Source organism: Podarcis raffonei, chromosome Z (genome assembly GCF_027172205.1).
Source record: "Podarcis raffonei isolate rPodRaf1 chromosome Z, rPodRaf1.pri, whole genome shotgun sequence".
In the NCBI taxonomy this organism is placed as follows: Eukaryota; Metazoa; Chordata; class Lepidosauria; order Squamata; family Lacertidae; genus Podarcis; species Podarcis raffonei.
Genome location: NC_070621.1, coordinates 19,891,661 through 19,909,819, shown reverse-complemented (window position 1 = coordinate 19,909,819; position 18,159 = coordinate 19,891,661). Strand labels below are relative to the sequence as shown.

Below are 18,159 nucleotides of genomic sequence, written 5' to 3'. Positions count from 1 at the left end.
CACTCCAGGTAGAGTCTGACCAAAGCAGACTTGACTTCCCTTGAGCTCAACACTTTGATGCACTCTGGAATTGCATTAGCCTTTTTTGCAGATGCATCACACTTTTAACTCACATTAAGTTTGTGGCCTACAAAGACTCCCAGTTCTTTTTCACATGTACTACTGGCAAGCCAGGTGTTCCCCATCCTATACTTGTGCATCTAGTTATTCCTGTCTAAGTGCAGAAACTGAATTTTGTCTCTACTGCAATTCATGTTTTTAATTTGGGCCCAATTCTCCAATTTGTTAAGGCCATATTGAATCCTGGTTCTGTTCTAGCCTAGAACTTACTCTGAGCTGTTAATGGCTCAAGCCAGCCAGTTGCACTCCCTCTGCGTGCTCCTCCTGAAACAGTATAATAAACTGTTTGGTAACTGAGAAAGGGCCAGGCTGGAATGGCAGCCTCCTTTCCAGTAAAGCTTTTTTTCACCACCACCCCCCCTTCCTAATCAAGGAAAAGTGATGACATTATATTGCACTGACTCACCCTGGCAAGGAAGAGCTTGGGAAGGGAATCTTGTTTGCTTTCACAATATGTTAGCGCCACAGAACTGATTTGATTAAAGCCGAAATGTCAAGTTTGTGTCCATGAATAAAAGCAATGAGATCCAAGAGGGTTGTTTTCTTTTGCAAAACGTTCCCAGAGCATTCCTGCCTGGGGCCTGCTTCAGAAGAGTAGCATGCTGGATGAGGCCGACTTGAGCCATTTGTGCTTGAAACTGTCATATGGCTTGGAGGCACACATTGCAAAAAACACTGATGAGCCCTGATCCTATCAGAAAGGGCAAATGGTTATCTACAATGAGACTTCCTTGATGGCACTTTAAAATTTTCTTTCAGTTTCACTGAAACCTCCTTTTGAATAACGGTTGGATGGCCAGGTGTCAGGGATTCTTTACCTGTGTCCCTGCATTGCAGAGGGTTGGACTAGATCAGGGGTCTGCAACCTTTAAGACAAAAAGAGCCACTTGGACCTGTTTCTGAAGGAAAAAAAACTGGGAGCCGCAAAACCATTGCGACATTTAAAACAAATATATCTCCGGAGTCGCGATCTGACAGCGAGCGGGAAGGTGATGTCGGGACAGTGCGTGACTAACGCATGCACCGCCCCCATGCGACGTCACAGCCAGTACAGCGCCCGCCACAGTGGGGAGTGTCGGGGCGCACAATGCACCTCCTCCCCTCGCTAGTATCCGCCCCAGATGTAAAAGGTGTAAAAGAGCCACATGCGGCTCTGGAGCCACGGGTTGCTGACCCCTGGACTATATGATCCTTGGGGTCATTTCCAACCCAACAGTTCTATGATTCGTTCCCCAAGCTTTCACCCCAAGCTTTCCACCAGGATGGATATATCTGATGCTTTTGAGAACAGCTGCTATGGCGTTTTGTAATGTTTTAGCGGTTTATAAATATTCCAAATAACCGATTTCGAAACCGGAACTTGCTTCCAAGGAATGTGCCTTGGATCCTGCAATCGGCTTGCAAGCCTAGACACAGTTCCTTGGAAGGTAGTTCCAGATAAATAAACAGGAACTGCCTGGTAAATAAGGGTTTGTGGTGTCAGCCAGATTCAGCTTTAAGTAAATGATCTTGTATTCTCATTCATTCATCCTTCTTCCTTCTGGCTGTTTTTCCTTTTCACTCTTTCACATTTGACCACCGCCCAGATCTATCTTAGGAGTCCCTGTTGATTTCCAGCTATGCTGGTCCACTTACAGAGGCTGGCAAGACTGAGCATTTGCCAGTGCTCCAGATCAATCAAAGGGGCCCTGCTCTGTTGCCCTCACAGTACTGGCATCTCCACATCACATAGATCAGGAGTCAGCAAACTTTTTCAGCAGGGGGCCAGTCCACTGTCCCTCAGACCTTGTGGAGGGCCGGACTATATTTTTTGGGGGAAAGATGAATTCCTATGCCCCACAAATAACCCAAAGAAGCATTTTAAATAAAAGCACACATTCTACTCATGTAAAAACACGCTGATTCACGGAGCGTCCATGGGCCGGATTTAGAAGGCGATTGGGCCAGATCCAGCCCCCGGGTCTTAGTTTGCCTACCCATGAACTAGAGCCAGGAGTCAGCAAACTTTTTCAGCAGGGCCGGTCCACTGTCCCTCAGACCTTGTGGGGGGCCGGACTATATTTTTTTGGGGGGGGGGATTAACAAATTCCTATGCCCCATAATCAAAACAAAATTTTTTTTTCCTTCCAGTAGCACCTTAAAGACCAACTAAGTTAGTTCTTGGTATGAGCTTTCGTGTGCATGCACACTTCTTCAGATACAAGTGTGCATGCACACGAAAGCTCATACCAAGAACTAACTTAGTTGGTCTTTAAGGTGCTACTGGAAGGGGGGAAAAATTGTTTTGACTATGGCAGACCAACACGGCTACCTTTCTGTAACTGGAACTATGCCCCATAAATAACCCTGAGATGCATTTTAAATAAAAGAACACATTCTACTGTAGCAGGAACCCCCCCCCCCAATCATTCAGTTTGTACAAACTTCACACACACTCACACTCACACACTACATACGCTACGCTTCTGTTATAAATTCATAGAAAATCAACCATACATCGGATATGCACTGTTCCACTTTTATTTTACTCCATGAAGGAAGGACTACAAAATGGGGAAGGTTTGATACAGGCCAGCCATAATCCTTTCACCATCCCAGCACATCCACAGGAGCCCTGCCCAGTTGCTATGCCAACCCTGATGGTCCTAGACAGAAGACAATCAAGATCACAAAGAACTTGCATATGGGAGTGGATTCAGCATGGACTGAAACAAAGGACAATGATCAGATCTTCCCTCTGGGGGCAGGAAACTGCCAACTCCCCTTTGTCTCCTGGAAGTGACTCGTGGGGAGGGGGAGAGAAGGGAATCAGCCAGGTGACAGGACACTCAGGTTACCACCACAACTCCTCCCTCAACCCCTCCTTTCTGTAATGTATGCATGATGTTTCTGGGGGTGGGCTTGAACCACAGGGTGGGAATTTCAAAAGTTTTTATAAGGTCTTGCACACCATCTTTCTGGGTCTTTCCTCTCACCTGCAAGTGAGGGGAGCACCCTGTCGCGACAGTCTTTCTTCAATAAAGACCAAGCCTACAGGCTGCTGATTTGCTTCAATTTACTCTGGTTGGTGTCTTTACTTTTTGTCCAAGGGAGCCCTCGGATTTTTCCAGTAACACTACTCATGGAAAAACACCAGGCAAACCCCACAAACAACCTAGAAATGCATTTTAAATACAGTGGTCCCTCGGGTTAAGTTATTAATTCGTTCCGGAGGTCCATTCTTAACCTGAAACTGTTCTTAACCTGAAGCACCACTTTAGTGCTGCGAAGCACCACTTGTTTCCGAGCACAATTCAAAGTGTTGGTGCTGACCTTTAAAGCCCTAAATGGCCTCGGCCCAGTACACCTAAAGGAGCGTCTCCACCCCCATCATTCTGCCCGGACACTGAGATCCAGCGCCGAGGGCCTTCTGGTGGTTCCCTCACTGCGAGAAGCCAAGTTACAGGGAACCAGGCAGAGGGTTCTCAGTAGTGGCGCCCTCCCTGTGGAACGCCCTCCCACCAGATGTCAAAGAGAACAACAACTATCAGACTTTTAGAAGACATCTGAAGGCAGCCCTATTTAGGGAAGCTTTTAATGTTTGATGTATTAGAGGATTTTAATATTTTTTTGGAAGCCGCCCAGAGTGGCTGGGGAAGCCCAGCTAGATGGGTGGGGTACAAATAATAAATTATTATTATTATTATTATTATTATTATTATTATTATTATAGCTAATGGGGCCTCCCACTGCCGCCGCACTGCCAGAGCACAATTTCTGTTCTCATCCTGAAGCAAAGTTCTTAACCCGAGGTAATATTTCTGGGTTAGCGGAGCCTGAACCTGAAGCGTATGTAACCCGAAGTACCACTGTAAAAGGACACATTCTACTCATGTAAAAACACGCTGATTCCTGGACCGTCGCAGAGCGGATTGAGTAGGCAATTGGGCCGAATTTGGCCCCCGGGCCTTAGTTTACCTACCCATGACATAGATCCTGTGAAATGCGGAATCTTCACTTTGCACCCAGCTGCCTCATACTGTGGTTCTGTTCTACCTTGGTCAGGCCGCACCTGGAGCTCTGCATCCAGGATTCAATAGGACCTTAATAGATTGGAGAACTGGGCCAAAACTAGCCAGAAGAATTTCAATAGGGTCAAATGTCAGTTCTGCACAGGCAGGAATAAATCAGATGCACAACTCTGGGATGGGGGAATACCTGGCTTGACAGCAGGACATGTGAAAACAGATCTAGGAGGTCTTAGTAGACCACAAGTTTATCATGAGTCAACAGTGTGATGCAGCAGCAAAAATAGCTAATGCAATTCTAGGCTGCATCAAGAGAAGTGGAATGTCCAGATAAGGGGAAGTCATAGTATCACTCTTATTCTGCATTGGTCAGACACTGAGACAGGGAATCCAGCGTACAGTTCTGGGCACCTCAATTGAAGGAGGATATTGACAAGCTGGAAAGTGGGCAGAGGAGAAAAACCAGGATGGTGAAGGATCTGGAAACCAAGCCTTGTGTGGAACAGTTGAGGGAGTTGGTGATGCTCAACCTGAAGATGGAGAGACTGAGAGGTGACATGAGAGTAATCTCCAAATATCTAAAGGACTGCCACATGTCACATGGAAGATAGAACAAACTTGTATTTTGCTGCTCTAGTGATAGTAAGACCTGTTCAACAGTGGAATGGGCTCTATCAGTAGTGGTGGACTCTATTTCGTTTTTAGGTGGCCACCTGTCAGGGATTCTTTAGCTGTGATTCCTGCACTGCATGGATTTGGACTAGATGACCCTTGGGGATCCCTTCCAGCTCTAGAGTTCTATGATCACAGGCTTGGAAGGGATCCAGGGGTATCAACCAAACTCAGGCCCTCAAACTCATCACAATATTCTTAAGCTGAGCCAGAAGAGACATAACTCAACCAGACCATTGCCCAGGTAATAAACCTCATGCTTGAAAGGCCAGTGGAAGAAAGATGGGTTTTGGGGGCCTTCCAAAAGCCTTTATCACTGGAAGACTGGCATAGGTCCAGTGGAGAAGAATGTGATATTTATTCATTATTCACAGTGAGATATGAAAATGAAATTATGAGATGATATGTTTGCTGCCTGTAGGGTATTGCTTTTTCAAGCCACACTGGTGCTCTTTAAAGGTGAAGGAAACCCTCTGCCACATGGTAGTGACAAAGTCCTGAGTGGTTCATGGCCCTCAACCTGAATTAGCTCCCAAATTGGAGGATTGCTCTTTTTGCAGGGGGTTGAACTAGATGACCCTTGAGGTCCCTTCCAGCCCTACAATTCTGTGATTCTATTGTTATTTCACAGCACAAATACATTATCTGAGGGGCCCTGTTTAATGCTCCCTCAGCCGTATAGGTAAAATGCACAAGGGCACATATCATTTGTTGTGGCAATGTAAATTGATTTAAGGTTTTGGAGTTTAAATTTTGTCAGAAATGACAAACATTACTAAAGAACCCTTTTTGTTGTTCAAGATTAACATTACTGAATATTTTTGATGATACCAGTAAATATATATGATAAAAAAGAATTGGTCTTATATAATCCTGGCAACTCAAATAGTTATTGCAACAGTATGGAAAACAGCCCAAAATCTTACACTGGATGGTACCACTCACTCTGGAACAGAGCTATAATGGAGTAAATTTGCACATATTTTGAGATTTCAAAAAGGACTAGAACCTCCAGGTGTTTTTTATATGATTTGGCATTCCCTTATTACAACAGAACCATCATTTTCAAGACAAGCCTAATTACAATCCTGGCAAATCTAGAACTACATTTGATAGATAATGCTGATGTTCTTTACTCAGACTTCGTTATTTTAACCCCTGTGCAAGTGTACTCATTCTGTGTCTCTCTTTTATAGGTTTTTCATCTTTTGATTTTCATCTGTTGTTAGAACTGTCTCCTCTGTTTTACATACATTGTAAAATGAATTTAAAACAACAACAAAAACTTTACAAAAATAAATCTACAAGGGCATAACAAAGGACATGTTCCCAGAAACTGTGGGGTCCCCATAGGATGCCTTTGATGATGTCCCTTTATAGCTTTACAGAGAGCAGTAAATTCCAAGAAATTCCACAAGACATTTGGCAACATTTCATTGGTCCTCGGACAGGTGCTGCTTTCTTTTCAATTGCTGTTTTATTGCAAAGGTAAAATAAGAGGGTTTTCTCTGTTTTAAAAGCACACTTAAAATAAAGGCTGGCTTCCCAGATTTGTGAATAATTCTGGTGGCCATAAGAACAGAGGAAGAGGCCTGCAGCAACAGGATCAGACCAAAGGCCTTTCTAAGAACATAAGACCAGGCCAACGGCCCATCTAGTCTGGCATCCTTGAGATCAGTAGCAGGAAACTAACAGAACACCTGCATGTACTCAGCCCAGCAGTTTCATGCACATGTTGAAAAGAATGGGAGACGAATAAAACCGTGAGGTAACAGCCAAACGAAGTGGCTGTCCATACACAACAAATTCCGGCACTGCAGAGATTTGGACCAGTCCCTTCCAACTCCACAGGTCTATGATTCTACTTTTCACAGCATGGACACTGTACTGCTGTTGATACAACCTAGAACCACATTTGTCTTTTTAGCATTGCTGATTCATGTTTTGCTCGCAATCTAGTAAACCCTCTAGAATCTTCTTTTTAAAAAAAAACAACAACCACATACCACTGGCTCAATTACTAGTTTTCTGTGAGGTGCTCTCAAATGCATACTTCATTCCCCACAGAATTTTGCATGCTTTCTGGGGGGGGGGGGGCGGGAATTGGCAGGCCTTGTTAGGAAGGGTTTGCAGAGTTTGACTTTTCGTAGAGGAGTTTTTTAATTCTGAACTAACTGATTTTTTGTTTTTTGTTTTTTTATTTGCCCAAAAGCAAGGGTTAGAAAGCCTGTGGGTTTCCATTGCAACATCTGGGCTATTTATGTAACTGGGGGCTTGGGGCGCAGAAGCAGCTACCAGACAGGATGCCTCCAGGCTGCCTAACCCCAGGAACATGTGTCAATACAAGTCACAGGTGGGGCAAGTCAAAACAGGTGTACGAGACTGAGTAAGGGCAGGGTGTGAGCAAAGGAGGGGCAAGCAAAATGGGATCTATTGGAAGCATTTTATTCTACTCCTGTGCTCTTAAAAAAAAAGGAGGCAATGACACTAGATCTAGAAAATTCTGAGCTGATTCAAAAATTAAAAGGGAAGGTGGATGCATGGAATAGCTGAATGCTAAATAGCCTGCAATCCTATACATATTTACCCACAGACTCAATGAGACTTACCAAGTGGCTAGTAGACACTGAAGCCTTCCCTCCTCCATTAATTTGTTGAATCTTCATTCAAGTTAGTGGCCATCACTGCCGTCTGCAGCAGCAAGTTCCATAGCTGCACTATGCACTATGGGGGAACAAGTGAATCATGGGAACTGGTATTTCTAAAAAGAGACATACAGTGGTACCTCGGGTTACAGACGCTTCAGGTTACAGATGCTTCAGGTTACAGACTCCGCTAACCCAGAAATAGTACCTCGGATTAAGAACTTTATCTCAGGATGAGAACAGAAATCGTGCTCCGGTGGCGCGGCAGCAGCAGGAGGCCCCATTAGCTAAAGTGGTGCTTCAGGTTAAGAACAGTTTCAGGTTAAGAACGGACCTCCTGAACGAATTAAGTACTTAACCTGAGGTACCACTGTATCATCTATCATCAGACCCAGACAGAGGGGGGCCATATGGGCCAATTGGCCCGGGCCTCCAATTCCAAAGGGGGCCTCAGTCAGCATATTGTATATCTATATTTTCCATTTTGTCTTTATATACAGATACGGTTCAAGCCTTGAAATAAAATTATTTGTATAACTTCTGTGAAAATTATTTATATACTTACTTATTTATAAGACCAGTTATCACCAGGGTAAAAAAAAGGGGGGGCACATTATCTACCAGGCCTGGGCCTCTGCCTGCCTCTGCAAGGCCCTGTCAATCATATAATTTTTTTTTTAAAAAACCTGAAGAAGCAAGAAAAAACCCACAATTGTTTCCCACCTTGTTTTGCTATTTATTAACTTTTTCATTTACACTTCCTACTTTTAAAACAAAATAAGAGCACTTTCCCTTCCTGCAGTTTCCAGCAATTGGTATTAGGCAGCATTGCTGCCTTGCAAAACCACATGCAACACAAATGTTAAAACAGCTGAACAAACATGCTAATAAGCAACCAAAGATTTAAAACAGGGCCACAAAAAGATGAATAAAAAGTGAAGAAGGAATAAAGGAGGCTAGAAATAAAGAAGGCTAGAGGAATAAATAAGTCCCCATGTAAAAGCCAGAAGAGAAGCGTGAAGGGCGGTTCTCAGGGAACGGAATTCCACAACTGTGGAGCCATTCCTTAAAAGGCCCTGTCCCCCCAGCCTGACTGGCCTCAGCGGTGGGCCAGAGAACAGATTTCCCAGGAGCCTATACAGGTTTACAGGGTTGTAGGTAGTCCCAATCCATGCGGCACTTTAAGTGTCAGTACCAACACATTAAGTTAATGCCAGACAAGAACGGGTAACCAGTTCAACTGATGCAAAACCACTGTGGTATGTATCAAAGCACCTACCCCACCCCACTGCATTCAGGAAGCTGAATGTTGCAGCAGCTGAAATTTCTGGTCTGCCTTTAAAGGCAACCTGATATAGACAGACGCCAGTGCTGTCTAGTATTGACAGAATCATGGAAGTGTAGCATTGGAAGGATCATCTAGTCCAACCCCCTTGCAATGTAAGAATCGCAGCTCAAGAATCCTTGACGGATGACTATCTGACCTCTACTTAAAAACCTCCAGTGAAGAAGAGCCCACCACCTTCCAAGGGGGTCTGTTTCACAGTCAAACAGCTCTTACCAACAGAAAGTTCTTCCTAATGCTTCATTGGAGGCCCCTTGTCATTTGAATCCATTGGTTTGCATTCTCCCCTTCAAAGCAAGAGAGAACACGCTCGCTCCATCTTTCATGCGACAGCCCTTTAGATATTTGAAGATGGCTATCCTATCACCTCTCAGTCTCCTCCTTTCCAGGCTAAACATACCCTAAAGGTAAAGGTAAAGGTACCCCTGACTGTTAGCTCCAGTTGCGGACGACTCTGGGGTTGCATGCTCATCTCGCTTTATTGGCCGAGGGAGCCGGCATACAGCTTCCGGGTCATGTGGCCAGGATGACTAAGCTGCTTCTGGCGAACCAGAGCAGCGCACGGAAATGCTTTTACCTTCCCATCGGAGCGGTACCTATTTATCGACTTGCACTTTGATGCGCTTTCAAACTGCTAGGTTGGCAGGAGCAGGGACCGAGCAACGGGAGCTCACCCCGTCACAGGGATTTGAACTGCCGACCTTCTGATCGGCAAGCCCTAGGCTCGGTGGTTTAGACCACAGCGCCACCCGCATCCCACATACCCTAAACATGATAGTAAATGAGTGCAGGTCTGCTTTCTCCTTTTTGGGTTGCAGTTGGGGAAGCTGTCACAGCTGCTAAATTCATCCCTACCTCTGAATGATGTTAATCACAGGTGGACTCCCCAAATGGTGGACCGATGTGTTAGACTGCAAATCTCTAAGTAGGTTAGAGCTCTGGCCAAACAACAGGTCTTCACCCTGATCCATTTTAGAACTCCTTCAGGGTGCCTCTTTAAGACTTCCACTGCCTCCCTGAGTAGCAGAAGACGAGAGGAAGACCTGTGTGTACTGGTGACAACTCATCCCAAGGACCCAGGTGACCTCTCTCTGCAGTTTCATGCAGACATTGAAAATAATGGGAGGCCAATGGAACTCCGAGGCAACTGCTAAACAAATTGGTTGTCTATACATCAAAATTCCTGCATTTCAGGTGGTTGAACTAGATGGCCCTTGGTGTTCTCTTCCAACCCTACAGTTCTATGAAACCTTTGGCTTCAGGTGCCTGGTGTAATTCCAATGAAGACCTTGTTTCGGTTGGTGTTGGGACCAGTCCAATTCAGGGGTCTCTGCAGAACAGATCTCAATTTCCAGGATATATAACATTCCCTGCATTTTTAAAGGTATGGGGAGGTTTAGGTGTGTGGGTTATTTGTTAAATGATCCCGATTTTCTTCCAAGTGGTTGGGAAGGTGGTGGACTTTCCTTTATTGGAGCTTTTAAGCAGAGGTTGGTTCTCCATCCACCAGGGATTCTTTAGCCACAATTCCTGCATTGCAGGGAATAGAACTGGATGACTATTTGGGTCCCTTCCAACACCACAATTATAAGATTCTATTCTTCTGCAGTATTCTTCCTTTCCACCTACAGCTATTTGCCTCAGTGCAGCACTGTGTTGTCAAAGCCTTTCCACTTTGATTATGCGACCTCCTTAGCCTGGAACCAGGCAGAAAGGCCTCCCCAAAAGGCCTAAGCCTGAGCTCCTCCAGATTAGAAATCTAAGCACTGGTGGCCAGCAAGAAACAGAACTAGCCAAGCTGTCGGGACAAGCCAGCATTTGGCAGTGGATGAATGATGACAATCTCCATCAGAGATGCCTTCAAAGAGCGTAGAGAGACCATCTTAAACTGATTTTCTCGTTGAAGAAGCCAGCAGTGTCCCACTCAGAGATGCAAGAGAATGTAAGAAGAGGAATCATGTGGCAAGCAGGCGGCTAGAATTTCAGGCGTATGACTCAACAGGTGTTGACGTGGAGTTTCTTGGCTTCGGAGAAGGACAGAGCTGCAATCCCTCAAATGTGGGAGTTGGCAAGCCCAGCTGTGGCAGGTGCCAAATTGCATTTTAATTAGGTGCTGAAAGTCGGCTGAGTAATTGTAATATTTATGAAACCTTCTTCCCTCGAGTTTAATTTTTTTTGCTTGAAAATCCTGTACCGAATTTGACTCTGGGATTATGTTGGAGGTGAATCCTCTCATTCTCCTACCACGTGCATGGATGTGCATTTGAATGATTTTTTTATATCTGGATCATGACAGTCTGAGTGCTCTTCTGAGGCTACATTACTATCAAAGAAAAAAGAGAGAGGGAAAAGGAAAATTCCATACTAGGGATTAGGAAAGGGATTGAAAATAAAGTATCATAATGCCGTTATACAAACATATGGTGTGATTGTGTTTGGAATTCTGTGGATAGTTCTGGTCATCTCAAAAAGCACATTACAGCAGCACCTCGGCTTACCTTACCCTTGGTTTGCGAAAGCGGCAAACCTGGAAGTGTTTTGCCGTGCACATGCACATAAGCCGTCACTCCTGTTGCAGAAACCTCGGGATCTGACCAGAACTCCAGAACAGATCCTGTCAGCAACCAGAGGTACCACTGTACAGGGTTGGAAATAATTCAAAAAATGGCAGCTACAATGATCCAGAGGGTGGAATGGCTCCCCTATGAAGAAAGGCTGCAGAATTTGGGACTTTTTAGTTCGGAGAAAATAAGGGACGCGGGTGGCGCTGTGGGTTAAACCACAGAGCCTAGGACTTGCTGATCAGAAGGTCGGCGGTTCGAATCCCAGCGACGGGGTGAGCTCCCGTTGCTCAGTCCCTGCTCCTGCCAACCTAGGAGTTCGAAAGCACATCAAAGTGCAAGTAGATAAATAGGTACCGCTGCAGCGGGAAGGTAAACAGCATTTCCGTGTGCTGCTCTGGTTCACCAGAAGCGGCTTAGTCATGCTGGCCACATGACCCGGAAGCTGTCTGCGGACAAACGCCGGCTCCCTTGGCCAATAAAGCAAGATGAGCACCCCCAGAGTCGGTCACAACTGGACCTAATGGTCAGGGGTCTTTACCCTTTACCTAGTTCAGAGAAAAAGCAAGTACAGTAATAGATGATATGATAGAAGTGTGGAAAATTATGCATGGCACAGAGAAGGTAGAGACAGAAAAGCTCCCCTCCTCCAATCTCATAACAGAAGAACCTATGGGCATCCCGTGAAGTTGTATGTTGGGAGATTCAGGGCACAAAAAAGGAAATCCTTCCTGACGCAGTGCAAAGTTAACGTATGGAACTCCCTACCACAAGAGGCAATGATGGCCACCAACTTAGATGACTTTAACAGAGGATGAGACAAGTTTGTGGAAGAGGAGGCCATCAATGGCTGCTCCCCACAATTGCTATTGTTACAAAAGTTGGGTGCCTCCCCTCGCCTCTCTGCCAAGTGGCGGCAAAAGCCTGTGATGTTCCAGGCACCCACCCAGGGTCTTTGGTCCTTTGGATAATTGAGGAAACAGTGGAGACTGTCGTCAGTGTAAGAAATATGTTTTATTCACCTATTTACACCTTCAGTCTGCAGGGAGGGAGTCCAGATCTTACGGCATGGTCATTGCAGAAGGGGCTTGTCCCCCACAGCAGTGAAGCTATGGAGCCCAAGGCATCTATCCCGGTCAGTTCTGCAGCCAGGCTGCCCAAAGATGGATCTCAGTCTCTCTTCCTTCTTCTTTTTCCCAGAACCCCTTGCTTCCAGACTCCCTTTTCAAAGACACTGTTACCCTGGCAACCTTCCAAATCCCTGTCTCTGTTCACACCTCAGGGCAGGGGGTAAGGACAATACTCTAGCATTGCCAATGGCCCTCAAAGGCCCTCTATTGTTTCTTAATGGCCCTAGCTTGGCCAAGTCATTTTGCGTAGGTTAGCCCAGGAATTCCTTTGCAGTTTGCATTTCTTCCTCCACATCCCAAATCATCAAAATCCTACCATTTATTATTTTAAACCCAAATCTATAACGCTATGCTTTGCCTACATGGTCAGATGCAACAATGCTCTGAATCCCAATTGCTGGAAACTGCACGAGGAGGTTAAAGTGCTCACGTGCTGGAATTGTGCTTGCTGGTTTCCCATAAAGGGCACTGGGAGGACAAGGATGCTGGGCTAGCCGGTCCCCTTTGGCCTGATGCAGCAGGCTCTACTTATGTTCCTAAGCCGGAAAAACGGGAGAGGCTGCACCTCCGCTCTTATTCTGCCCGAGGAGATGATTCTATTCTGCTCTCCCATTGTTGGAAGAGTTCGTCTCTGTCTCACTCCTGAAGAGGGCATCGGATCAGAGGAGTCGACTTTCCCCTTAACGTAAGGGAGGAGGGGATGAGCCCCAAGGAGGCGCTGCCGTCCCTCAAAAGGCGCCTGGGTTCACCCCAGCATCGCAACTTCCCCGCACGCCTGGCAGCAAGAGGTGCGGGAGCGAAGGGGGTCGCGGGCAGACTCCGGCTCGGGGGCGGTCTGGCGGCAGCCCTCCAACCGCTGAGGGGGCGGCCCTTGCGGCTGAGCAGCCGCCTCGTAAGGAGGTTTCACTAGGGCTCAGTACGCGAAAGCAGCTGCAGGCAAGGGCTGGAGGAGTCCTCGCGCCTGGAAACCCGGAGCGCCGCTGCTGCCAGCCAGTGTAGGCAGCAGTAGGCAGGGCCATCTGGCTGCAGCGCCCCCAGCAGACTGCCCGCTCAGAAGGCTCCGGCGAAGGGGAGCCCAGCGGGAGCTGTGACCCCTGGGCCCCTCACAAAGCGGCCCCTCGGGCCCCCCTCCGGCGCAGAGGAGGCTCCACCCCCCCGGCTCCGCCCCCGCCCCCGCCTCCGGAGCCCCGACGCCCCGAGCGGCCGTCGAGGGAGGCGGAGACAGCCGCGCTCAGCCCCGGCCGGCCGCTCAGCCAGGCACCCAGCCACGGAGGAGCAGGAGGGCCGCAGCCGGGATGGGCAGGCCGCAGTAGCGCCCTCAGGGGCCGGCGCCATGGGCTCAGAGCCGCAAGCCGGAGGAGGAGGAGGCCGAGGTGGCGGCGGGAGCGGCTGCGGCTCCTGCGGCGGGGCCCGGAGGGGCGTGGGGCGGGCGCTGTCGGGCTTCTTCGCGCTCTCGCTGGCGCTGCACCTCCTCACGCTCGGCTGCTATCTTGAGCTGCGCTCCGAGCTGCGCCGCCGGGAGGCAGAGGCCGCCTGGCCGCCAAGGCAGAGCAGCGCCGCGCGGACCGCAGACGACGAGGACGGGGGGGCGGCGGGCGAGGTCTCCGGTCCCGGCCGGCCCAAGCACCGCTTCGCCCAAGAGTCCGGCAGGCAGCGGCAGCAGCAGCAGCAGGTGGGTCCGGCGGTTGGTCGGTGGGGCGCAGGTGGCGCTGGAGGGGCTGCACGGGGGCCCTGCGGCGCGCTCTCGCCCGCTGCAAAGGGGCTGCCAGACTCCAGCTCCCAGCGTCCCTGGTCCCTGGCCGCCACGGCGGGGACTGACGGGAGTTGGAGTCCGAGGGCGGGAGGGTCGCAGGTCCAGAGCTGAAGAGGGATGGGGAAGCGGGAGGCCGCTGTTGGCCCCAACAACCCTCAGGGAGATCGTGGTTTGGCAGCCCGCCTTGTGGCGGCGGCGATGGCGGGGCGGCGGCTTCGTAGAGCAGGCAGTAACTTTTGTGGAGTTGCAGGGAGCCCCGCAGGATCATCTAATCCAGCACCCTTGCAATGCAGGACTCACAACTAAAAGATCCCTTACAGACGTTGTCCGATCTCTGTTTAAAAGCCTCCAGTGAAGGAGGAGATGATGCCACCTTCTCCCGAGGAGAGCGCTCGTTTACTGAGTTTAGCACATAAGCAAGTGAGTGTCTGTGATTCATTGCGTTGAGATTACAAGAAAGGAAATTCCGACTAAACACTACTTTCTGACAAAGGAGCCAACTCCTAGGGGCCAGGGTCAATTTGCTCCCCCCATAAAATATTTGAGGGGTCTAGCCCTCTGCCTCCAAGTTGTAGGGCATTGCCATTCAAATGATGTGATCAATTATTTGGGAAGGGGCTTATCTGTCCCCCAGATTTTATTCAAATTGGCACCCCTGCCATCTGATGGTAAGAGCCATCAATAGTGGAACAGAGACTCTCTCTGAAGAAGTTGGCAGACTCTTTTGCTGGAGGTTTTTAAGCAGAAGTCAGATGGACATAGGTCATAGGTCATGGATGCTTCACTTGAGATTCCTGCACTGTAGTGGATTGGACTAGATGACCCTTTTGGTCACTTCCAACTCTACAATTCTGAGGTTCTACAAGTAATTGTGTCACCCATGTGAATGTGAACATTGTGGTGGTGGTGGTGGTGAGGTGTTCTCTCCACACCACCTCCAATAATTATACCAATATGAGACATTGCAATTTATGGTTTCCAGTTGCAAAACACCACCAACTTCCAGGCTGTGCTAATTAATTGTGTGCTTGGCAAAGACTGGCCATAAAATAGATGCCTATTTTCAGCTTTTGAGGAGGATCCTGCTCTGTATGCCCAAATGAACTGACTGGGACAGTTTCTTTCTTCTGTACTCCATGAACTTTTTGTTGTTGTTCTTTAAAAATGCCTTAAGTCTGCCCAAATGTGAGCAGTAACTTTGGGTTCCTGGTAAAGACCAAATGAATAGTTATGGGCAGCTGCTGTTATTTCAGGCTGTTGCTCTGATTTCTTCTGATCTGATCTGGAGAAGTTGTTGCATTTCAAGACAAGCAGCCCCATCTAACACTTATTTTTAAAAGGATCATTGTTCCTGTTCTGGAATCCTGCTTGTGGATTTCCCATGGAGGTGTCTGTTTGGACACTGTGAGAACAGGATGCTGGACCGGATGGGTCCCCTTTGGTCTCATCCAGGAGGGCTCTGCTAATGCTTTTATGGAAACTTCAGGTTCAGAGACAGTCCATTTAGATCCCTAGGTTCTTATGGGCATTTTGCCACTGGGAGAACAGGATGCTGGACTAGATGGGCCACTGGCCTAATCAAACAGCCAGATTCTTCGAATGCTCTTATACAGTGGTACCTCGGGTTACGTACTTAATTTGTTCCGGAGGTCTGTTCTTAACCTGAAACTGTTCTTAACTTGAAGCACCACTTTAGTTAATGGGGCCTGCCGCTGCACCGCCGGAGCAAGATTTCTGTTCTCATCCTGAAGCAAAGTTCTTAACCCAAGGTAGTATTTCTGGGTTAGCAGAGTCTGTAAACTGAAGCGTATGTAACCTGAGGTACCACTGTATTATCTATCTAATCTCTCGCCGCCCCCCATTTAAAGTAACACATTTTAGCCTAGATTTGAAGGGGGCTCCTTTGTTGTAATAAACTGTAAGTGTAGGTATGATTTGATACTTAAAAAGAGCTATCCGTCTTTTAAAAATGGGTGAACAAATTTACCACTATGGTCAGCAGAGTTGTATGCAGTCATTTGGCAGTATCTTCAACCTTTTCAAAACCAGGACCCACTTTTAATCCAAACATGTATTTCTGGACCTTCTTTTTACTCTATGTCTGCAAGGTGGTAGGGCTCCTGTTGCGAATTATCTTGCATCAGGCCACAAACTGCAAGTGTCTTCTAACCTCTCAGCTGAAGACCAATGCTTTAGAACAAAAGTTTTCAACCTTTTTGAGTTCATGGCTCCCTTGACCAACTGCATTCTTTCTGCGGCTCCCATGTGGGGCTCAGAAGCCCAGTTATGTCACCCTTTGCCTGCAGAGCTGGCAACCTCTCACCCTTTTTTGAACACCCTCCCTTGTGGAGTGTTCTCTTAGCCTCCTCTCCTCTCTCCTCTCCTTGGGAGTCCTCAGGGCAGCCACTGCTGCTGCCCCTGATCTCTGAGCTGCCCCCCTGCCCCAAAGAGAGCTCACACTGTGTCCCCCAGGGTCCTGGGAAGAGGATGCCTCCAGACTTAGCTGCCCAGCAGAGACTGGCCAAAGGTGAACATGAGGCCTGCACCTCACCTTGGGTGCCACCGGGCCTGCATGGCAGAAGCTCTCCCCTTGGGTGCTGGGTGCCCCTTGCCTGTAGAGCAGGCAGCCCCATACCCTTTAAAATATCCTCCCTTGCGGAGCATTCCCTCAGCCTCCACTCCTCTCTCATTGGGCAGCAGCACCCCCCAAAAAGATGTGCATCCTCATGTCGCCCCATAGGGGCCTGGAAAGAGGATGCCCCCAGACTTAGTGGCCTGACAGAGACTGCCCAAAGGTGAACATGAGACTTGCACCTTACTCATCTTGAGAGGCAACAGGGATCGCTGCCGGGCCTGCATGCTGGAAGGACTCCCTTTGAGCACTGGGGACTCAGCTCTGAGGCAGGCATTGCATACAGCCAGCACAAGGAAAGCCAGTGCGCTGCTTGCTTGCCTGCCTGCCCGGCCTCCCACTTGTCCGCCCATTCCCAACAGCCAGGGCTGACAGACTGGTTGGCTGGGCTCCCTCACCCACTTGCTTCTTAGAGGGAAAGAGGGACAGAGGCCAGTGTTGCCCACGACACCCCTGACCATCATTCAAGGAACTCCAGGGTGCTGCAACACACTGGTTGAAAACCACTGCTCTGGAATAACAAGAAGCTGTGTTTTTTTTAATGGCAAGATTTATTTGTTGCATTTATATCATGACTTTTTCTCCAAGGGGCTCAAGGTGGCAAACATGGTTCTCCCCATCTCATTTAATCTCCACAACAACTTTGTGAGGTAGGTTATGCTGAGAGAGTCAATGACTAGCCCCCAAGGTTACTCCCAGTGAGCTTCATGGTTGCGTGCGGATCTGAACTCTGGTCTTTCCTAGGTTCTTGTCTGACACTCTTAACCATCATGCCACACTAGCTCTAACCCAGTGGTTCCCAACTTTTTTTGACCATGCCCCATGTAAGCATCACTAAAATCCTGGTGTCTCCCCTCTGTGACATATAATACTTATTATTCAAAAAATGAACTCTTATTCATGTAGAGGAAGCCTAAAAGGTCATTCACTGTTAATAACTCATTCTCAAATTGCCCCCCTTAAAAATCAAATTGCCCGCCTTAAAAATTAAATTACCACCCTGTGGGGTGTGTTGGGGACTACAGCTCTTTCCCCTTGTTCATAATTTGACATAAGCACAGCAATTCATATAGAAGCTGAAATGACAAGGAGTCTCATGGTAAGGCTGACCGGCCCTTGACAAATTGTCCTGGTCCTGCCCTGATCCATGAAATAAGTTTGCATTCTGCATATCACTCTGCAGGTAGACAATGGATATATAAGCACTGCTTTATTTTGGAAACTGAAGCTCCCTGTGTCTGTGTTCCCTTGGCTTCCACTCATAATCTATTGTCTTATTTTATTTATTTGCATT

The 18,159-nt window shown here is 47.8% G+C and overlaps 1 protein-coding gene across 1 annotated transcript in view; it reads left to right on the top strand.

The window, feature by feature from the left end:
• The first annotated feature begins 13,655 nt into the window (after window positions 1-13,655).
• EDA (ectodysplasin A) overlaps window positions 13,656-18,159 on the top strand; it is a 52,409-nt gene continuing 47,905 nt past the window's right edge. The window contains exon 1 of the mRNA XM_053374187.1: window positions 13,656-14,152. Within this exon, the coding sequence (XP_053230162.1) occupies window positions 13,814-14,152 (339 nt within the window). The 5' untranslated portion in view covers window positions 13,656-13,813. The remainder of the gene's footprint in view (window positions 14,153-18,159) is intronic.